At 38.0% G+C, this 24,338-nt stretch overlaps 1 protein-coding gene across 1 annotated transcript; it reads right to left on the bottom strand.

The window, feature by feature from the left end:
- Positions 1-15,088: 15,088 nt before the first annotated feature.
- Positions 15,089-21,216, bottom strand: LOC107775389 (glycosyltransferase-like At2g41451). Its single transcript, XM_016595113.2, is given in 12 exon segments — positions 15,089-15,723; positions 15,725-15,981; positions 16,063-16,150; positions 16,422-16,468; positions 16,759-16,900; positions 17,186-17,373; positions 17,632-17,676; positions 17,824-17,958; positions 18,036-18,144; positions 19,144-19,196; positions 19,329-19,478; positions 20,547-21,216. Coding segments are annotated over 12 exon segments (1,572 nt in total). The 5' UTR covers positions 20,865-21,216; the 3' UTR covers positions 15,089-15,683.
- Positions 21,217-24,338: the final 3,122 nt, after the last annotated feature.

Genomic DNA, 24,338 nt, shown 5'->3' on the forward strand with positions numbered 1-24,338 from the left:
GGAATATATGAAATGGGATCAGGTTGCACGCCTGCAACAAGAAAGAAATGAAAGTGAATACTATGTTGTTTTCCTCATTATTGTTTGCAACTAAATTATGGTTTCTTTACATTCCTCTTTGGTATTTTGTTGTTATCTGATACTCCCCGTAGCATGTTTTCCCCTCCCTATCTTTAACTGTGAATATCTGTGTTTATTTTTCGCTGTATACGATTTAACTGCACAGGTTTATTTAGTAGTCTAGTCCTTGCCTCGTCACTACTTTGTCGAGGTTAGGCTAGGCACTTACCAGCACATGGGGTCGGTTGTGCTGATACTACACTCTGCACTGTCTGCAGATCCTGTTACTGGATCATACGGACCTTAGCTTTGGGTTGCTGCCTTCAGTGCATTTGGAGATCCGAGATAGTCTTGTAGGCGTCCGCAGGCCTTGGCGCCTCCTTCTATCCTTTCATCCTGTTTCATTTATGTATTTCCGAGACAGTATTGTATTTATTTTTCAGACCCTTATTTGTAGTATTCTTAGACCGTCTGTGAAATTGTGACACTAGTTCTAGGTAGTTTATGTATGGATTGGTATTGACATCTTTATTAAAATATTACATTTCAGTCTTTCGCTTATTAAATTCCCGCTATTTATCTTATGTTGGTAATTAATTGTTAAGGGATTAAAATGGGAAGAAGGTAAATAATTCAAATAGTCGGTTTGCCTGGCTTTCACTAGTAAGCGCCATCACGACTCCTGAGGGTGGGAAATCTGGGTCGTGACAAGTTGGTATCAGAGCTCTAGGTTACTTAGGTCTCACAATTCACGGACAAGCTTAGTAGAGTCTGAGGGATCGGTATAGAGACGTCTGTATTTATCCCCAGAGGCTATAGAGCTAGGAAAAACTTCGCATCTATTCTTTCATGTTGTGCAGTTTGGTTTCTCAATGCTAATTGAATTTCTACTCTATTCTTTCGCAGACGGTGAGAACACGCACTTCCTCATCCACTGATCAGCAGCCCGAGCCCCCAGCAGCAGCTTCCACGAGGGGCAGAGGGCGAGGCCGTGCTAGAGGCCGAGGTAGGGCAGAGCTCTTCCCAGAGCAGCAGCACCAGCGGCAGAGCCTCAGGTTGAGTTTGATGATGAGGTTCCGGCCCAGGCAGTTCTGGTGGGCCCAGCTCAGGTCCCCGTCTAGTGAACCTTATGGAGAGTGTCACCCGGGCAGGCTTGATTCCTATAACACCAGCCGTCTCTTAGGCTGGAGGAGGAGCCCAGACTCCGGTTACCCGCATTCCGGAGCAGATGGCTCCTCAGTTTCAGACTCTAGCAGCTCAACCAGTTGGAGCAGTTCAGCCGGGTGTGGTAGCTCAGATCGGTGATGGAGCAGCTATGTCTGTTGATGCCTTGTGAAGATTGGACAGGTTCGCCAAGCTCTTCACTACCACTTTTAGTAGTGCATCTTCTGAGGATCCCCAAGATTATTTGGACAGCTGTCATGAGGTTCTCAGGAACATTAGGATAGTGGAGACCAATGGGGTCGACTTTGCTACTTTCTACTTATCTGGATCTTCCAAGACTTGGTGGAGAGATTATTGTTTGGCTAGACCAGCTGGGTCACCAGCTTTGACTTGGGATCAGTTCTCTCAGTTATTTTTGGAGAAGTTTCTTCCTATCACTCAGAGGGAGACCTATCGGAGGCAGTTTGAGCGTCTCCAGTAGGGTTCTATGACTGTTACTCAGTACGAGACCAGGTTTATTGATTTGGCCTGTCATGCTCTTCTTATACTTCTCACTGAGAGAGAGAGAGAGGAGGAGGTTCATTGACGGACTCATTCAGCTTATTCAACTTCAGATGGCTAAGGAGACAGGGAGCGAGATTTCCTTTCAGGATGCGGCCAATGTGGCCAGGAGAGTTGAGATGGTTCTTTCACAAGGGGGTGGTCAGGGGTCTGACATGAGGTCTAGTCATTCAGGAAGATTCAGTGGTACCTTATCTGGAGGCAGGTGTTCTTTTGGTAGGGGCCATCCTCTCAGGCTGTTTCAGTCAGCACTTCAGGCTTCTGACGGTGCTTCTGGTGGCCGTGGTTCTCACATGCAGTATTCTGATAAGCAGTCCTATAGTGCATCGCCATCTTCTATTAGTGCACCTCCACTTTAGAGTTTTTAGGGTCGTCAGCCGCAGCAGCCGAAGGCTTGTTTTACTTGTGGTGACACGAGGCATATTGCTAGATTTTGCCCTCGAGCACCGAGCAGTTCTCAACACCAGGGTTCCCATGCCATGGTTCAGACACCGAGCGTTCCACTGCCCGTCCAGCCAGCTAGAAGTAGAGGTAGGGGTGCTAGAGATGGAGGTAGAGGTATTAGAGGTGGAGCTCAGGCCACTAGAGGTGGAGGCCAGCCAACAGCAGGCCATCCCAGAGATGTAGTTCAAAGTGGTGGGGCCCAGCCCCGATGCTATGCTCTTCCAGCCAGGCCTGAGGCTGAGGCTTCCGATGTAGTTATCACATGTACTGTTCTGGTTTGTAGTAGAGATGCTTCAGTTCTATTTGATCCAGGATCTATATACTCCTATGTGTCATCTTATTTTGCACCGTATCTGGTCATGCCTAGTGATTTCTTGAGTGCTCCTGTATATGTGTCTACATCGGTGGGTGATTCTATTGTGGTAGATCGTGTCCATCATTCATGTATAGTTGTGATTGGGGGTCTTAAGACTCGTGTAGATTTGATACTTTTGGATATGGTTAATTTTGATGCCATATTGGGAATGGACTGGTTATCACCTTACCACGCTATCTTGGACTATCATGCCAAGACTGTGACCTTAGCCTTGCCGGGTTTACCTCGTTTAGAGTGGAGAGGGACTTCTGGTCGTTCTACCCGTAGTGTTATCTCATATACTAAGGCTCAGCGTATGGTCGAGAAGGGGTGTTTGGCCTATTTGGCATATGTTCGTGATTCTAGCGCTGAGGTTCCTTCTATGGATTATGTGCCTTTTGTTCGTGAGTTTCCTGAGGTATTTACTTCAGACCTGCCGGAGATGCCACCCGACAGGGATATTGACTTCTGCATTGATCTGGCTCCGGGTACTCAGCCCATTTCTATTCCTCCGTATCATATGGTCCCGCCTGAGTTGAAAGAATTGAAGGAGCAGTTGCAAGACTTGCTTGATAAAGGCTTCATTATACCTAGTGTCTCTCCTTAGGGTGAGCCAGTGTTGTTTGTTAGGAAGAAGGACGGATCGATGAGAATGTGTATAAATTACCGACAGTTGAACAAGGTTACGATCAAGAGTAAGTATCCATTACTGAGGATTGGTGATTTGTTTGATCAGCTTCAGGGTGCCAGGGTATTTTCAAAGATAGACTTGATATCAGGCTACCATCAGTTGAGGATTAGGGCATCCAATGTTCCTAAGACAACTTTCTGCACTCGGTACGAGCATTATGAGTTCTTGGTGATGTCATTCGGGTTGACAAATGCCCAGCAGCTTTTATGGATTTGATGAACCGAGTGTTCAAGCTTTACTTGGATTTGTTCGTGATAGTCTTCATTGATGATGTTTTGATCTATTCCTGCAACTGGGAGGAGCATGAGCAACATCTGAGAGTGATTCTTCAGACTTTGAGAGATAGTCAATTGTATGTTAAGTTTTCAAAGTGTGAGTTCTGGTTGAGTTCAGTTGCATTCTTGGGTCATGTTGTATCAGCAGAGGGTATTCATGTAGATCTGAAGAAGATAGAGGCAGTAAAGAATTGGCCTAGACCCGCATCAACTACAAAGATCCGGAGTTTTTTGGGTTTGGCAGGCTATTACTATCGGTTTGTGGAGGGGTTTTCATCTATTGCAGCTCCGATGACCAGGTTGACCCAGAAGGGTGCCCAGTTCAGGTGGTCGGACGAGTGTGAGGCGAGCTTTCAGAATCTCAAGACAGCTTTAATTACGGTGCCGGTGTTGGTTTTTCCCACATGTTCAGGGCCATATACGGTTTATACTGATGCATCTCGTATTGGACTTGGCACGGTGTTGATGTAGGATGGAAATGTCATTGCCTATGCTTCGCGGTAGTTGAAGATTCATGAGAAGAACTATCCAGTCCATGATTTGGAGTTAGCAGCCATTGTTCACGCGTTAAGATTTGGAGGCATTATCTATATGGCGTGTCATGTGAGGTGTTCATGGATCACAAGAGTTTGCAATACTTGTTCAAGCAGAATGAGCTAAATTTGAGGCAGAGAAGGTGGTTGGAGTTATTGAAAGACTATGATATCACCATCTTATATCATCCGGTAAAGGCCAATATGATGGTCGTTGCTTTGAGTAGGAAGTTAGCCAGTATGGGCAGTCTTGCATATATTTCGGTCGGTGAGAGACCGCTTGCTTTGGATGTTCAGGATTTGAACAATTAGTTCGCGAGGTTAGATATTTCTAAGCCCAACCGTGTATTAGCTTACACAGTTGCTCGTACTTCTTTATTGGAGCGTATCCGAGATCAGCAGTATGATGATCCTCATTTGTGTGTCCTTAGGGACACGGTGCTTCACGGTGGTGCCAAGAGGTTACATTAGGTGATGATGGAGTTTTGAGGCTGTAGGGTCGAGTTTGTGTGCCTAATGTGGATGGACTCCGATAGTTGATTTTAGAGAAGGCCCATAGTTCTCGGTACTCTATTTATCTGGGCGCCGATAAGATGTATCAGGATTTGCAGCAGCATTATTGGTGGAGGAGGATGAAGAAGGATATTGTTGTATATGTGGCTCGATGTTTGAATTGTCAGCAGGTAAAGTACGAGCATCAGAGACCTGGTGGTCTGTTCCAGAAGATTGAGATTCCTGAGTGGAAGTGGGAGCGTATCACTATGGACTTCATTGTAGGACTCCCATGGACTCAGAGGAAGTTCGATGCAGTGTAGGTTATTGTTGATAGGCTGACCAAGTCAGCACATTTCATTTCGGTAGTAGTCTCCTATTCTTTCGAGAGGTTAGCTGAGATCTATATTCGGGAGATTATTCGTCTTCATGGTGTGCCCGTGTCTATCATTTCGGACCGAGGTATGCAATTTACCTCATATTTCTGGAGAGCAGTTCAGTGTGAGTTGGGCACACGGGTCGAGTTGAGCACAACATTTCTTTCTCAGACAGACGGGCAGTCCGAGCGTACTATTCAGATTTTGGAGGATATGCTCCGAGCTTGTGTCATTGACTTTGGAGGCTCGTGGGATCAGTTTTTGCCTTTAGCAGAGTTTGCCTACAACAACAGCTACCAGTCGAGCATTCAGATGACTCCTTTTGAGGCTTTATATGGTAGGCTGTGTCGGTCGCCGGTTGGATGCTTTGAGCCATGAGAGGCTTGGTTGTTGGGTACGGATCTAGTATAGATTGCCTTGGACAAGGTCAGGATCATTCAGGATAGGCTTCGTACAACTCAGTCCAGGCAAAAGAGTTATGTCGATCGTAAGGTTCGTGATTTGGCATTCGTGGTCGATGGGCGGGTGTTGCTTCGGGTGTCGCCTATGAAAGGCATGATGAGATTTGGGAAGAGGGGCAAGCTTAGCCCTAGATTCATTGGCCTGTTTGAGATTCTTGATCGACTCGGAGAGGTGGCTTACAGACTTGCATTGCTGCCGAGCTTATCAGCCGTGCATCTAGTGTTCCATGTGTCCATGCTTCGGAAGTATCACGGCGATCCATCCCACGTGCTAGATTTCAGCACTGTTCAATTGGACAAGGACTTGTCCTATGAGGAGGAGCCGGTAGCTATTCTAGACTGGTAGGTTCGTCAGTTGAGATCGAAGAGTTTCCCTTTTGTTCGTGTTCAGTGGAGAGGTCAGCCTGCCGAGGCATCGACCTAGGAATCCGAGTCTGATCTGCGGAGCCGTTATCCCCATCTTTTCTCCGACTCAGGTACTTCCTTCTTATGTTCGTTCGAGGACAAACGGTTATTTTAGAGGTGGAGAATGTGATCATCACTTGTTTTAGAACTAAATTCTGTGTTTCGAGGCCTTAAAACCTCCTTTTTGTCTCACTTCGATGTGCGTGCACAGTCTGAGAATGTATCCGAAAAGCCATTATGTGAAAATCTGTGAAAAAGGGTGAATTTTGCTTTTAAAATGAATTTAGGTTGACTTCGATCAATATTTTGGGTAAACGGACCCGGACCCGTGATTTGACGGTCCTGGAGGATCCGTAGGAAAATATGGGACTTAGGCATATGCCCGGAATCAAATTCTGAGGTCTCAAGTCCGAGAAATGAATTTTAAAGAAAATTATTTTCTGGAATATATATGAATTTTTAGAAATAAAATATGTTTGAATTTGATAGTATCGGGCCCGTATTTTGGTTCCGGAGCCCGGTGCCGGTCTTATATATGATTTAAGTTGAGCCTGTAAAATTTGGTAAGAAACGGAGGTCATATGACGTGATTCGGTACCTTAGTTGTAAAATTTGAAACTTTGAAAGTTCTTGAGATTTTTTTTTGATTTTGATGCTAAATTCATAGTTATTGATGTTATTTTGATGATTTGATCACACGAGCAAGTCCATATGATGTTTTTGGACTTGCGTGCATGTTTGGTTTGGATCCCCGAGGTCTCGGGTGAGTTTTGGATAGGCTACGAAGTGAAATTTGGACTTAGGAAATTGCTGGTATGTTGCAGGTTTGCAGGCTTCGCATTGGCTCGCAAATGCGAGAAAGTATCGCAAATGCGAAACTCGACCTGGGCTGCCTTGGTCGCAAATGCGACGTTTTTATCGCAAATGCGATATCACATTTGCGAAGGGTCCCTCGCAAATGCGAAGGTGACTAGAATTGCACTTGGTCGCAAATGTGATAAAATCTTCGCATTTGCGAAGTCAACAGGTTTTGAAGGGGTTCGCAATTGCGACATCTGCGACCTGCAAATTCATAACTTAGCCGAAAATCTTTCATTTTTCAAACCTTTTCAAAACCTAAACACATTTGGGCGATTTTTCAAAGACAAGTACTCTTCCAAATCGATTGTAAGTCATTTCTAACTCTTTTCATTAATCTTTAACATCCTTTAACATGATTTCAACTCAAAATCAAGGGTTTTCATGGTGAAAATTGGGTGTTTTGGGTAGAACTTAGGTTATTCAAATTTTGGGAATTTGGACCTCAATTTGAGGTTTGATTTCAAAACAAATTATATATTTGGGTTCGTGGATGAATGGGTAATCGGTTTTTGATCATGTGGGTCCGGGGTCGATTTTTGACTTTTTGGGAAAATCATTGGAAAACTTATTTTCATGCATTAAAATTGATTCATTTAGCATTTATTGATATAGTTAAGTAACTTGTGGCTTGATACAAGCAAATTGGTGGTGGAAACAACAGGTAAAGCGGTAGTTGAGGCTTGAATTGTGTTCGTGGCATCAAAGTAAGTGTTTGGTCTAACCTTAGCTTGAGCGATTAGGAGTTGTGTCTTATTTGCTATGTGTTAATTGTGGAGTACGGCGTATAGGCATGGTGACGAGTATCTATATGTCGGTGTCAAGTATGCCCGTGGGTCTAGTGTTGTAATTGTTGTGACTCCGTTGAGATTTATTCATACTTAATATGTTGATTATCATTGTTGGTTCCCTTGCCGGGATGCTATTATTTATGATTTGCCTCCCTTGTCGGGATATTATTGTTTATGATATTGCCTCCCTTGCCAGGATGTTATTGTTATGACATTGTCCCCCTTGCCGGGATGTTATTGTTTACGATATTGTTTCCCTTGCCGGGATTCTTTTGTGATTGATGTTGATTTGTAAATGGGATCGGGTGGCACGCCGCCACGAAAATATATGAAATGGGAGCGGGTTACACGCCTGCAACGAGATATATGAAATGGGAGCGGGTTGCACGCCTGCAACGAGATATATGAAATGGGAGCGGGTTGCACGCCTGCAACGAAATTTATGAAATGGGAGAGGGTTGCATGCCTGCAACGAGATATATGAAATGGGAGTGTGTTGTACGTCTTTAACGAGATATATGAAATGGGATCGGCTTGCACGCCTGCAGCCAGAAAGAAATGAAAGTGAATACTATGTTGTTTTCCTCATTATTGTTGGCAACTAAATTATGGTTTCGTTACATTCCTCTTTGGTATTTTATTGCTATCTGATACTCCCCGTAGCATGCTTTCCCCTCCCCATCTTTAACTGTGAATATCTGCATTTATTTTCCGCTGTATATGATTTAATTGCACAGGTTTATTTGGTAGTCTGGTCCTAGCCTCGTCACTACTTCGCCGAGGTTATGTTAGGCACTTATCAGCACATGGGGTCGGTTGTGCTGATACTACACTCTGCACTGTCTGCAGATCCCGGTACTGGAGCATACAGACCTTAGCTTTAGGTTGTTGCCTTCAGTCCATTCGGAGATCCGAGGTAGTCCTGCAGACGTCCGTAGGCCGTGGCGCCTCCTTCTATCCTTTCATCCTGTTTCATTTATGTATTTCCGAGACATTATTGCATTTATTTTTCGGACCCTTATTTGTAGTATTCTTAGACTGTCTGTGAAATTATGACACTAGTTCTGGGTAGTTTATGTATGGATTGGTATTGACATCTTTATTAAAATATTACATTTCAGTCTTCCGCTTATTAAATTTCACTGTTTATCTAATGTTGGTTATTAATTGTTAAGGGATTAAAATGGGAAAAAGGTAAATAATTCAAATGGTCGGCTTGCTTATCTTTCACTAGCAGGCACCATCATAACTTCCGAGGGTGGAAAATCACGGTTCGTGACAAGTAGGCTGCAATAAACAACAGTTTAAACAACTGCAGTTTATGACTTTGGCGCAATAAATTGAAAGTAATACCAAGTTAAAGCTTTTCATCTGATGTCATGAGATTTAAAAGCATGAAATTTGCCAACTTAGATGATTTCCTCTGATCAAATTCCATTTGTAATACTAGTGACTATTTCAGACCTAAATCCTTTGATTAATGTGGCAATATAAGCATGAATTTGCAGTCCTTTTCTATTATTATATTTCTGTGAATTTGTCAGCCATCAATTCTCAGTTTCTAAATCCATTTTTAAAAGACTTAAAGGAGATGAACCCTTTTTTTTTGTTTCCTATTTTTTTGTGAAGTTAATGGATCAATGGACATGTTCCATTTATAATTAAAAAGAAATGGACAGTGTTAACATGAAGCAAACTTGAGTTCTCAATAGGTTTAGCTGATTTAATAATTAAAAAGATGGGAGGTGATGTAGGACATTGCCTATTTGTTTACATGTCTGATCTTAATAAATTCATACACCAAATCAGAAAGCTCCACACAACCTTTCCATTTGACAATATAGTTTTGAGGAAGTCCAGTTATGTTACAAAATTGTGTTACAGGCATAGCACTATATTTGCCTTGCACAGGAATTAAGTGGTCCTGTAAATTTGAATTACATTCTTTTTTATCTATATATAGTAAAGACAGATCAGAAGTCAATTTTAGTAGCATCAACATCTCAATAATTAATTGTTATAGTACAATTGTAATATTATTCTTTTGGCATCATGAGAAGAACAAATCTTGAAACAGAGGAATTCTGATAAGTGATGAGGAATATATAGAATTTTGAAGCAGTCAGTTATCTAGTCTCCTCAGCAGATTGTTTATTATTGAGTTAAGATTAGTCTAAACACCTCAACAATGAACATCAGAAAAACATAAACAATTTTCCTTGTAGCTTTCAAGAAATCAAGTCACAAATCTATTCAACTTGATTATATTCTCGGACTATCATCTAACAAATTAAAAAAAGATCAATTTTCATAAAGCATTATACTTTAGAGCCTAATTACTATACGTAACTACAGTTTGTCACATTACCGTTAGTGGCTAATGTATCAATTTCGTTGTATCAATTCGTTGCCAACAACTTATATCAACTGTATTCGTTTACGCATATGGATGTATCAATAAATACAATTTTGATGGAAAAGCCGTACCAAATGTACTCGTTCGCGCATATGATTGTATCAATGAATATAGTTTTGATGAAAAAGTTGTATCAACTGCATTCGTTAATAGTAGGGCTGTTCATGGTTTGACAAAAAACCGATCCAAACCAAAAACCGAACCAAACCGATATTTTTCTTGGTTTGAATTGGTTTTGGTTTTAAATTTTAAAAACCGATAATATTTGGTTTGGTTTTGGTTCTATTATAAAAAACCGAAAAATAAACCGAACCAAATCGATAAATTATATATAAAATTTAATAATTATTTATATAAAGTATCACATCTTTTTGTAAATAATTTTAATTATTATATATAGATTTTGGTTTATACTATTTATATCTTAAAAGATTGCTTAAGCCCAAAGTAACAGGAATTGGCCAATTTCTTTTCCTTAAGAGACTCAAATTCTATAACCCTAGTCCCTCCATATCTACTTTTGCTAACAGAAGACTAAGAGTTACAAAAAGTTCAACCACAAAAGTCAAAAAAAGCAATTCAAATTGCAAGACTACGGGCTATAGTTTGAGAAGATTTTTATGAAAAAAGTCTAATTTCAGTAATTTATTACAATGATTACTTTATCATTGATTCAACAAAGTGATGTTAGGCATTACATTTTAAATTAATTTTTCTTTGTTGCTCACTTGACCTTTTATTGATTCAACAAAGTGATGTTAATTAATATCTATTCTTGGCATCTTGGCATCTGATAAAATGGGTTCTAATTTATTTCAGATGAAAAGGACCGAGGTTGAAGATTTGGAGGTCACCTTTAAAAATACTACTCCAGCTACACCAACATCTGCGGCAACTCAAGCACATGGTAACACTCATGATATTTTTACTATGCGCAATCCTCCTAAAAAGCAAAAAAGAACAACTCTGTGTGATCGAGACCCTAGGCCTGGGGGGAATGGTCGGGAAAAATCTGAAATTTGGCCACACTTCACAAAGTTTACTGATAAAAAAGGCGATCTAAGGGCAAAATGCAATTACTGTCCGAAAGATTTTGCTTGTCCTAGTAGGAATGTGACTTCTAACCTTTGGGCATATATAACCAGCAAGTGTGATAAATCGCATTTCAAGGTAATTGATAGGAAGCAACCAACACTCAAACTTATACCTATAAAAGGAGGGGAACAAGGAAGTTTAGAAAGAGTTGTTTATAATATTGCTGAGGTTAGGAGGGCAATTGCCGAGTTTGTTATAATTGATGAACAACCATTTAAAGTTGTTGAGGGAGAAGGGTTTAAGAGATTAATGTCGGTTATTTTGCCTAATTATGAGTTACCTTCTCGCATTACTGTTGCTAGGCAATGTTTGAAAATTTATCAAGAGGAGAAACAAAAGCTTAAAAGACTTATTAGAGATCAACGTGTATGTCTTACTAGTGATACATGGACATCAATTCAAAATTTGACTTATATGGTCATTACTGCCCATTGGATCGATGATGAATGGATTTTGCAAAAAAAAAAAATCCTCAACTTTTTTCAAACTCCAGATCATAAGGGTGAGACAATTGCTAAGGGTATTGAGGCTTGTTTATTAGATTGGGGGATTGAAAAACCATTCACATTGACGCTAGTTAATGCGACAGCTAATGATGCTGCAATCAAATACTTGAAAGGGAGAATTCATGATTGGAAAGGTGTAATCTTGGAAAATGAATTTTTCCATGTTAGGTGTAATGCACATATCCTAAATTTAATTGTAAAAGAAGGATTAAGTGAGCAACATGAGTCTATTTCTCGAGTGAGGATAGCTGTGAAATATGTGAAGTCTTCTCCTGCAAGATCTGCTTCCTTTAAGTCACATGTTGAGAAGGTCAAACTAGACACTCATGGTCTTTTGAGTTTAGATGTTGAGATAGTGTGGAACTCTACATATTTGATGTTAGATACTGCAGTAAAATTTGAAAAAGCCTTTTCAAGAATGTATATTGATGATCATAAGTACTTTAGCTATTGTCTAGAATTGAGTGGAACGGCAAGGCATCCATCTTCAGAAGATTGGCAGAATGTGAAAGTCTTTCTCAAGTTTCTTGAATTTTTTTACCAAACCACTTTGAAATTTTCAGGAACTTCACATATTACTTCTAATTCTTTCTTTCATGAGCTTTTTAATCTTCAAAGCTTAATTGTCCAATATTCTGATAGTATTGATTCTATCTTGACTAATATGGCTAAGAAGATGAAACTTAAGTTTGATAAATATTGGGCTGATTTTGAGGATATGAATATATTGTTATTTGTTGTTGTTGTGCTGGATCCTCGGTACAAAATGAAGCATGTGAAGTTCCTTTTTAGCAAATTTATAGTTCTTTGAAGGGAAAGGGAAAGTCTACCAAAGTGATGGATACTTTATCTCGCTTGTATAATCACTATAAGGATTCTATTTCTGGGGCTTCTAATGAAAATATTGGAGATCAAACTAGTGTGAATCAAACTGATACAATGCATAGTTGTGATGTGTGGCAATCGCAATGGGAGAAATTTCTTGAAGATGAGAATAATATTGGTAATACGAGTGAGCTTGAGAAGTATTTGATGGATGATGTGGAGAAGAATAATGATTTAAATGTCTTAGCTTGGTGGAAAGCTTCATCTGAAAGATATCCAGTTGTCTTTATGATTTATGATTGCAAGAGATGTGCTTGCTATTCCTACGTCTACTGTTGCCTCGGAATCAGCTTTTAGCACTGGTGGTCGGATTCTTGATTGTTATCGAAGTTCTTTATCAACAAAGACAACTGAAGCTCTTGTTTGTTGTCAACAATGGTTGCGGTCATCATCTAAAGAATGCAAGCTTCAAGATCTTTTAGAAGAAATTCAAAAACTTGAAATCGTCGAAAAAGGTAATTTCCTCTAATACAAAATTTAATTTGTTCGTTTTGATTTGGTTTATTCCCTCCACTGCTAACACTGTTGAAAATGCCCAAAAACTTCTTACAATGTGTAGAAGAGTTTCTATGAAGAGTAATGCTTATATGATAATTCTTTTTTCAGAATATCCAGACACTGCTTTGAGCATTGACTAGTTTGGAGCTTAAGCTAAGGACGATGATGGAAGTAGCTGCGAAAGTGATCCTTATGAAGAAAAAAAAGTAGAAGTGAATATGATATTACAGATTCTCTCATTAGTTTTTTTAGTTTAAATACATAATTTTTACTTTTAAATGGACAAAGTTGTCTGTACTTTGGAACCTTTATTTTGGCTGGTTTCTTTGATTCTATCATGTACTACAACTTAGTTCACCCGGCACAGTTTTCTATTTTATTATTTATTAAGAACCGAAAATCCGAACCAAACCGAACCAAACCAACAACAACCAAACTGATGGTTTGTATTTAATTTGGTTTGATTTTGGTTTTAAAATTTTAAAAATCGATTAAATTGGTTTGTTTTGGTTTTAATAAAAAACCGACCAAACCGAACCGTGAACACCCCTAATTAATGGTTGTATCAATTGTATTCGTTCGCTCAATTTTGATGTATTAACGCATACAATAACGCTGGATACAATCATGAGAGATTGTATGCGTTCGCCACAATTTTCTCGCTCAACAGACCGTATTTTTCTACTCATATAACAAAATACATCGTTGATACATACAAAGAAGAAAAAGAAGACGACTCAGATTTTGCTGTATCAACGCATACATTCACGATAGGTTGATAGGTTGTATGCGCTCGCTCAACAGACTGTATTTTCTCTCTCATACAACGAAATACAGTATAGATACATATAGAGTAGAAGAATATAACTCAGCTCACATAGGTTGTATGCACTCGCTCAAAAGACTATATTTTATCCTCACAACGAAATACAATGCAGATATATACAGAAGAAGAAGAAGAAGAAGAAGAAGAAGAAGAAGAAGAAGAAGAAGAAGAAGAATTCTTTATAATTGTCCGACGCAGTAGGGGCATTTGCATCTATACCCGCTTTTTGGGTCACGTTTTAACTTGTGTCCGCTTTGCAAAAAAAATTACAAGCGTACCCACTTTTTCGCGTAATTTCAGCATCCGGGCTGAAGTAGCAAAGGCAATCACGCAAAACTTCAGTATTCTAGTAGACGCCAAGAGTGCTAAAGTTTTTGTTTGTAATTGCTGAACTTAAGCATAGTAGCTGAAGTTTTGTTCTCTATTTGCTGAAGTTTTTGTTTGTAATTATTGAAGTTTTTGTTTTTGTAACTGGCGAAGTTTTTGTTTTGTAACTGGAAGTTTTGTTTTGTAACTGGCGAGTTTTTGTTTTTGTAACTGGCGAACTTCAGCTCTTTTGTTTTGTAACTACCCACACGAAGTAACTTAAAGCTGTCGCTTTAATTTTATTTGCTGCTATTTGCTGAAGTACGATAGGCAGCTTTGAAACTTCTCTTCTTTAAATATTCCTATTCTCTTCTCACTCAATTTATTTTCAACCACAAGATGCATAAGATTGAAGTTGCAAAATCAAGATAGAACCTTTACAGCTGAGGGTGTCGGCGAAAAGGAAAAAATTATTGAAAATTTATAGGACTCACCGGAGAAATAAGAAGAAGCAGATAGGGATGAACCTTACTTCTGGAAAAAGAAAAGATAAAACTTTGAGGAGGAGAAAGGGGACTGAAATTATTTAAAAAGTGGGTACAAGTTAAAATTTTTTTAAAAAAATAGATATAGATTAAATGGGGACGACCAAATAGGGCGCCCCGTGCAATTTTTACGACGCAGTACAAGTAGTTTTGAGCCCGAGCTGTGCGGCATTGATCGCCGCCAGGACACCCCCACCGCCAATGATGACGACGTCGTTTTCGTCAGGATGCTGACGCAAAGGTTCTGGTTAAAGAGAATGAATAGTTTGAAGTACTGTAGAGATATCTGGTTGCTAAAATTGTTCCTTTCGTTTAGCTAAGGTTGAAATCGTCATTTTCCGTTAGGTTTTTGGCCAAATTAGGGAGATTTGCTTCGTGCTGTTGAGTTGATGAAGACGAGTTTTTATGGTAAATATAATGTATAAGTTGGTTACACCATGTAAATTTTCCTTATAAAAATATATGCCTTTGCAACCCCCTAATTTTGATCCGTACAAATAGGCACTACAACGGCAAGAAAGCAAATCAAATGTCACAACACCCCTTTATGCACAAGGTGTTTATTGATCTTGTTTCTGGACCACACCTATTGACCTTGAACTGGATTTAGCAAAAAAAATAACAACAATCTAAGAATCATATTCAGTTTTAGAAGTTCAAATCAAATATAGTGAACCCCAACTGAATAAAGAAAAATTGCATGGTTGCAGACAGATGCACACAAGAATAAATGTAAGAAAATCTTTTGAAGATTGAGGATGGAAGGTATCTAATTTGTTCTTATACATCTAATATGATAAATCTACCCCATGAATTAAAATAGTATCCTCCAAATCCTTCTGTCATATATTCACATTAAAAATTGAACAATTCCTAGCTTTCGCTCATGTTGAAAATATGGGGATTAAAAAGAAAGATAAAAAAGAATTGACCAAAATCATTAAGAATACTTCAGTCTATGATTCCGAGTGGCTCTAAGATGTGTATCTGAGTTCTTGGCTAGATACTCAGACAATTCTATGCAAACCAATTTCCCAAGAGTATATATCACTATGCAAGACACAACTCATGTACCTCACCATCACGGTACGAAAGAATTTCGTGCAGCTATCTTCCTAAGGGTATAGCAGAATTTTTCTTCAAGAAGAGTTATTGTACAGAAGGTATTTTGTAGAGGTGAATTCCGTCCATGCCAGGAGGCGATTGGGGTGAAATTGCCTGACGATCAGTTTCACTAAATTCCAGGAATTTCCTTGCAGTTGCTTGAGGTTCCAATATACGACCCATCTTTCTCGGAAATGTATCAGTAATATGAGGATATCTGGAGGCGTTTCTGTTTCCAGTAGAAGATAAAGACTCTTCTTTTATGATATTTCTATGTGCTGAAGCAACAACAGAAGCGAAAACGCCAGATTCCTTCAATCCCTGTATAATGACCTATAGGCAGAAGAAGTTTAAAAAGGTAGATTCAAGGGTTGATAGCCCTCAAAGTTTAACTCAAATATTTTTTGATCTTACCATGGGAGTATATATGCGTGTCAATATGCCCTTCTTGATAAGTTTCCGAATAAGTGTTTTATCGGTCCAAACAACATGTTCACGGTACCTGATTCAAGAAAAGAATCTGTCAAAATTTTCTATCCGTAAAAAAGGGACGTTCAGAATGATGTCGAGTTCATTTTCCTTCAAAGCTGTACATTCATAAAAAAGAAAAACAAAGGAAACATTCTTCCTCTATCTTTTTCTGATACAAATAAAATATACAGTTCAGAATCACCATGGTAAGTTAGTTAAATGAGCAGCCATTAACTGTGACAGAATACCGAAAGGAATTGATTCATGATGAAGTCAGAGGAAGGAAGTTAAAGAAGTATTACCACTGAAGCATTTCCTCCTCTGTCACAGTTGAAGCTATTATAAAAGCCTGCAATGCAAAGATCAAAATTAATCAACAAAGAAATTTTACGGTCCATCTTTTGAACCAAAAAAAAATTGTGTACACTATTTCTTCGCTTTCTTCTTATGTTTCATTTTCCAGCTTTTCAATTCATTAGTTTTTTTTTTCCAGATAACTAGATACTATTAACTCTTAGTTCAATCGGCGTGCCTGCATATAAGTGTTTTTTGAGCATTCATTATATGTTTATTTGCATTAACATTATGATTGTAATCCAGATTGACATGATTAAGCACAACAGCTTGCCGATTACTCACAGCTCTGTCGAATTCTAGCATGAAGCATCTTTTCACATCTTCTTTTGTAGGTTTACATCCACAACGATCTCGTCGTGAAGTTAAATCTGAAAACTTGGGGTATGTGTAATGCAGAACAGCAGCCTCATCCAGTTTTATCTCTCTACAATCAATAAGAAAATACATTGTTATTACACAAGTGGAAACAATTAAGGAGATTGTAATATGCAGTAACATAAAAATTTAAGAAGTAAACTACATAGCTAAAGAAAAATAGATCATATAAGGAACATACCAAAGAAGTGAAAAAGCATGACAAACATCGTTTGTTTGTGTGCGCAAGAATTTGACAATACAGTGCTTAGAGGAGACTGGGGATAGATGAAAAATGAAATAGGGATATAAGGAAATAAAAAGTTAGAAATTACATGACGAACAAGCACCATACTTTGGGCTTTTCATGTAGTTGTGCCACCTGTGAGCACCATTAGGACGAAGATGATCTTGAACTCGTGCGGCTGATTTTCCATTTCCATAAGTCAAAAAGTAGTTAGGATTACCACGGGTTGCTTCCTTGTAGTTTCCAAAGTAAGTTTCTTTCGGGAGATGGTCGTAATTCTTCTTGAACATTGAGACCTACCACAAGGTATAAATGTATTACTGGTAAACAGTCCAAATGAGAAAAGCAGAAAAGTTGAAAACTTGATTGCATAATTAATTTCTTCATTCCCAAGTACTTGCTTCCGAAGTATTTGCCAACAAGTTATACATATTTATCTTTGAAAGAAATTAAAAGCTATTCATGTATCGCGACTGAGGATGTTCCAGCAACAGGATTGAATTCAACACTAGAACTTGAAAGAGTAGAAAAAGGATATCGTTAAAGAATCTTACTTCACTAAAAGGTTCCTTTACATCATCTCTCTCAACACTGCTCTCCTGAAATATTTGCCATCATCAGAGAAGATACCAACAAGAAGAAGAGACTGCAGAAAATGAAAAGGAAGCAAATGCATGCCTTTTCGCTTTGCGTGTATGCAACTACATTCTTACACAAAGTTAGCTTGAGCAAGTACAGTCACTTACATAATTAGGAAAGACCACCATATCAACATCTTCAGGTAAATCTGCCAGAAGTCGCCGTAAAGAATACTCACTAGTTCCAGCTGGATGTAATAGCTCATCAGTATCAAGATGAATAATCCAATCCACGCCAGCTTCCTGTAGATTTACAAGGTAATGAAAGTGGATCAGAAGGCAACCATAAATGGAAACAGATGAAGTTATAGAAGTCATACCCTTGCCATGACGATGGCCATTTCCATGTTAAGAGTCTGCTTAACAAATAACTCGTAGTTGCATGGTTGGTAGAAGAATCCAGCTAGCCAGGTTTCATTCCAGATCCGACTAGGACACGAGGCATAACAGATCAGCAGATCAAATAATAAGTTCACTTAATAGAGAGGTGAGATGAAATATAGAAAACATAGCACGTCTTCTAGTTCATACAGAAAGTGCACTACCTAAATTTAGTTTGATTTAAGTTACTACCCTTGAATAATCACTTCTTCACCTAAGTCTATTACAACCTGATATTACCTGCCTTCAACCTTTTCAGGAACATGTTGCTAATTAGAAATTGAGAAGTCAAGACTGTAGTAAAGGAAGTCTTTTCTTTAGCGAGAGGTGAATGAGTTATTCTCTTGTTTAGTAAGGGGATGAAAGAAGAGGCAAATAGAAGTCTGACAACCTCTCCGTTATCAGCCTTAAAGAAAGAAGTAATCCCTCATTTACTTACCTTCCAGTAATGCCAAACAAAGGAAGTAAGTGCACAGTCGAAATAAATCAATGAATTTCACTCTCATTTACTCTTCCCTTTCCTTTTAGAAACCAAGAAAAATTTGTGTCTGAATGAGGATAACAATGTCTAGAAATCTCAATGACACAAATAGGATATAGAATATGTTGTCACTGCAGCCCTGGATAGTTACTACTTGCTTGTAAAAGGTTAACGAGTATGAGGTCCACATCAACCCCCTTCCCCAACTCATTGTGGTTACTCCTGATATATAATATAGGTTGCTAAATAAGAAACTCCCAACAAGTTCTGGAAATTTGTTAACTCATGCTAACACGTGTTAGTTTATACAGAAAAGATTTGCTCTCCTCATCTCTTCGGATAAACAGTTTCTCTCATCCTTGGGTTTTGAAGCGTGACTATTACTTGCATCCATTAGCAACATAAAGCAATTGAATGATGCGAGGCTGAATAAATAAAATAAAACCCCCAGAAGGGATACCAAACATTTTCCAAAACAATAGGAAATAATATCTACTCTACTGAACTGAGACCTCATCTTCATAGTTTAGCACAGAATATGTATAAAACATGCAAAGATCGGTTACCTTTTGGCTTGTACATCTTCTAGTTCTCTTGTTCTATATATTACTCTTACTCCCTGCGAAGTATACACATTTCATATAATAATCAAGAGATGAAATCTGTCAAATCAAAACAGTAGAAGTGCTGAAACTGAAAGTTCAAGGCAAAATAATGACAATGGAAATTCTAAGGAGATATTAACACTTACTTGGATTGATTCTAGCACCTTAGATACATTGGGGGATGCAGCTTTTCCCTCCACAAACAGGAAAAAGTTTGTTACCCCAATAACCTTATGATAAAATAACCAGGGTAGTATCTGCTCTAAGCCAGCGGACGTACTTGTAGTGATTGATATCTAATATCGAGCAAAGGTAACATGTTGCTTAGGGTACTGATAAAGCGGAGAAAGAACAGTAAAGCTTCAGTTAAATATCAAAGACGTTGACAGTTGACACTAATGGTAAAAAATGGTGAAGTTATTTAAACGTCACATTTCTATCTTCTTTGGAGAAATATGTTTCAACTTTCAGGAACTCCCTACCATGCCTAAGCAGAAGCGTGAACATCAAACTTGAAATTTGAGAGAAACATTGAAATAATCAAAAGTAAATGAGGTCAAGGACCTTGTAAAATGAAAAGATTTGCTCATTCTGATCCTGATCCATGACATTAAGATCAAATAGAAATACACTTATTACATTGCTTAAAAAATATCAACATTGAGCAAGGTTCAATCCATTCCATTACTTCAAGAATGTGACTGCCTTTGTTCTTAAATATCACCAGCAACTCAATTAGCAATTTCAGTTAGAATATGAATATGAGAGTTAAAGGTGACAACAACTAATGGCACACATAGACAATCAGAAAAGGCCAAGAACTAATAACATGGTTTATCAAACAGGTGGAACCCAATCATCAAAAGAACCTTTTTCACAATTCATGCCACAATAGCAAAAAGACACTTGGCAAATAAGGACAGAAACGTGTTCATCTTTCTTCAATTGATAAAAGTTTAGTATTACTACTTTTTTGGTAACTAAAAAGTTTAGTACTTCAACATGAAGTTATATCAATAATAAAGGCAAAGAGATATAAAGGAACCACGAAAAGCAACAAGTAAACATGAATCCAGATTCATAATCAAGAATATAACCACATTATTCTAAGATTTATTAAGTTAGTTTTAGACTTTTAATCTCCAGAACTAGTCACCCATAATTAACAAAATGAATCATGTTGACAAATAACTGAATTTCTACACCATATTTGAGATTCCTCACAAACATACATTTTATGCACATAACATACATTGACAAAAGAAATAAGAGCATAACCCACAACAAGATCAAAAACCCCACCAAGAACTAAAGGAGCAAACTTCAAGAAAACACATAAAAATATATAAACAATAAAAACTAACCTTAGGCTTAAGATCCGACCCGGAAGATGACCCGAAGTTAAACTTCCAATCTTTGAAGTATGGAAACGAAGGCATACGACTCTGGCCAAGAATATCTTCACAGCCAGAAGAGGATGAATCCGATAAACGTACGGGTTTTGACCCACCCGTGGCGTGAAACTCAATGGGATCATCATCGGGTGCCCATCGGGTACTTGGGTCGGGTAACCCGCCACGCCATTGGAGAACAAAAGCAAAAGCAGCGAGTGATACAGAAAGAACTGTCAGTAAAAACAGCAAACGAGAAACAAAACCAGAAGTATAATAAAGACCCGCCATTGAGAATTCAAAGAAAATGGAGAACTGTAATATTTATATATGATGTTATAAAGAAAAAAATAAACTGTTTGATTGTATACGTTTTGTGTGTGTGTATATAGAGATGTTTTCATGCAGAGAACTGGGACTGAGAGAGAGAGTTGAAACTGAAGAGTTTTGAGTCGTGCCGTATATGGGAACTTTGTATTAGGAGTCGTTTTTGCCGTTGATGGTGTTGTCATTAGCTTTGATAACTCCGAATGTAATTTCATTGAGCTAATCGATAAGGATTACTATAATATTTGGATTATGGTAGGCTTCATAAGATGAAAAAGTAAATCTATTATAAATAACCGAGAATTTTAATTAGTTGTCACCTTGTTGGCGAAGAGTTCATTTTGTACTTTGGGCGAGCGAAGATCATTATGTATTTATATTAAGAAATTTATTACTATTAAATATGTATAATTAGGGGTATACATAAGTCGGGTTGGTTCAAAATTTTCAATTACCAAACCAATAGTATCAGGTTTTTAAATCTATAACCCAAACCAAACCAACATAGTTGGGTTTTTCAATCTCCATTTATTTTGGGTTTTTCAGATTTTCGGGTTTTTTCCCGTAAAATCTTTATAGAACAAAATATGTAATTTGTGCTCTAAATATTTATTTAGTCCAGTAAGATAAAATTATATAATGCATTTTTCAAGAAAATAACATATTAATCGGAGTAAGTCATAGCATTATACTAAAATATTCAATAATAAAGATAATAAAATTACATAAAGCAAATATTGGTAATTAATAAGTCACTAATACCTAAAGTGAAGAACCCAACCACCAGCCTATCTCTTGCTGCACAGTGCTATACAAGATAATATCAAAAATCCTAACAGTAAGACTACAGGAAGTTATGACTGATCTTATAGATAATTGCCAAACAGCTTTTGTACCTGGTAGATTGATTACTGACAAGATTATTATGAGTCATGAATTGGTCAAAGGGTATGGGAGGAAGAATATATCACCAAGATGTATGCTTAAAATTGATATGCAGAAAGCATATGACTCTGTGGAATGGGTATACATTGAGCAAGTGATGAAGCTATTAGGGTTCCCTGAGAAATTTATAAAATGAATAATGGTGTGCATTAGTACAGTGGTCTATTCAGTTATAATCAATGAGCAACTATCAAAGCGTTTTGAGGCAAGAAAGGGGCTTAGGCAATGAGATCCTCTTTCACCATTACTATTTCTGATGGCAATGAAATATCTAAATAGGCTGCTGAAGCCATTGAAGGAGAACAAAGAATTCAAATTCCATTCAAAGTGTGCTAAAGTCAGTCTAGTGCACTTAGGATTTGCTGATGATCTGTTATTTTTTTTAAAGAGGGGATGATGATAGGCTATAATTACGTATTTTAGTCGCTTATTACACTCATATTTACTGCACTTTAAATGAGTTTGAGCTTTAATCGCTAGTGTCTTGCACTAATTATGTGTTTTATGCATTGTAGGAGTGATTCCGAGCTATGTAGATGTTATAGAATGAATTCAAGTGATTTGGAGCTTTGAAATCTGATTAAAAGCTCAAATAATTAAGCTGGGATCGTGTTCGGGGATCAACGGATGATAGTAAGAACAAACGAAGAATCGAGTAGGCATATTGCGTACCGTCTAGTAAAATACACATAACGTTTTCCTCAGAAATCTATTTGGGCTTCACAATATATGCTTGGAAAGCTAACTCAAAGAGCTACAGCTTTTATGTTTTACGTTTTTCCAAATTCCAAACGGAATAGGGTGAAAAGTGCACGTCAAGAAAGCGGACGTGCTCAAGCCGCGCTTGTCAGGCAGAATCAAAGTTGATATACGCGGTCTGAGTGCGGTCCAAGCGCGGCTACGCACGTCCTGTCCGGAAAATATGTCCTTTTTCGCGTAGGAGAAGGTGTAATTGTTTGGGCCCAACTCTACTTGATATATATACATGGAAAAACGGTAGTTTGGGGAGGTTGGACAGATTTGAGACACAGATTCGACCTAAGGAGGCAAAGACACAATAGGAGCAAGGCGGGGAATTCTTCTACGAGTTTTTCCTTCCTTTTCCTATTTTTCATTGTTGGTTATGAGTTTTAGTATTGTAGTTTTACATACTGTTATGAATAGCTAATTTGTTATCTAGGGTTTTGATGGAATCTTTTGTAGGATAAATTCTTGTTATGTTTTTATATAATTGAGTCGTAGTATTTTCTCTATTTGTTCAACTATATTATTCTTGTGGTTGATTGAAGGACCCTCAATTAGCTGTGCCTATTTAGTATGTATTATTCGGGAGAGAGTGAATATTTAGGTAGTTGTTGAACAACATCACTCCCGACGTATGTGAGAAATCAATAACCAAGGGTTTAAAGGTGGGATTAGGGATAACGAAACCTTGGGTGTGATCTAAGTGAGCTGTAATTAAAGCCAGCTAGCGTAACTTGGAAGAGTATGTCTAGTAAATTATCGTAATTACTCAGGAGAGACTTACAACACTCAGAGCGCTCATGATCGGTAGAGAATACTTAGGCGAAATTATAGAAGACATAGTGGGAAGGATTCCGACAATTGGGAAAATCATAACTCTAGACCTCCTTAATCTTTTCTCCAACCTTTAGTATCTTAAGTGTTAATTTATTATTTTAATTTGTTAGTTAGTTAGTTAAACACAAGAATCTTAATATCTATAAGTTAGGAATTGTTCAAACTTGTATTCTTGGTGATAGTGAACAACAGTAACTAAGCCTTAGTTTTCTATGGGATTTGACTCCGGACTTGTAAACCGGATTATATTTGCAACGAATGCTTAGTCCTTTTTATAAGACATAGTTGGGCGTGATCAAATTTTAGCTTCGTTGTCGGGGAACTAACGGTGTAGTTGTAGCTGTATATATTGCTAGGTTGCGAGTTTGAACTTTTATTTTTTTTTTGTTTTTTTTTTGAATTTTTTTAATTTTATTATAACCGTTGATTTGAGAAATATGACATCTTGAAATTATGGGAATTTAGGTGTAGATAATTCTACTATTGATCCTCATAAATATTGTAAAGGAAACCACTCGTATCAAAATTATCAAAATATTTCTGAGAGCGAGTTATGTGCACCAACTCAATCTTATTTGTGGAATGTGTGTGATGTGCGTGGTGGTAAAAATGGTCACCTTCATAGTTGTGCTTATATTTTTTATTTTCCCCCAACCCCTTACTATGATAGTTCTACCTTTTCTTGTGAAGTTAATAGGAACAAAGAACCTGGGAATGCGGACCTGAAGGAGATCAAGGATATGTTAAAGTGCCTCCTGGAACAAAATAATGAGAAACAACTGCACCTAGAGAGGCAAGAGGCAACTTTCGCAACTTGGAGGCTCAATTGAGTCAAGTGGTTGGAGCTGTTAATGCTCAACAAGCCAATATTGAGGATAGTAGCCAAGAAGAGCATAAATTTGAGGTGATAAT

Source organism: Nicotiana tabacum, chromosome 5 (genome assembly GCF_000715075.1).
Source record: "Nicotiana tabacum cultivar K326 chromosome 5, ASM71507v2, whole genome shotgun sequence".
Lineage (NCBI taxonomy): Eukaryota > Viridiplantae > Streptophyta > Magnoliopsida > Solanales > Solanaceae > Nicotiana > Nicotiana tabacum.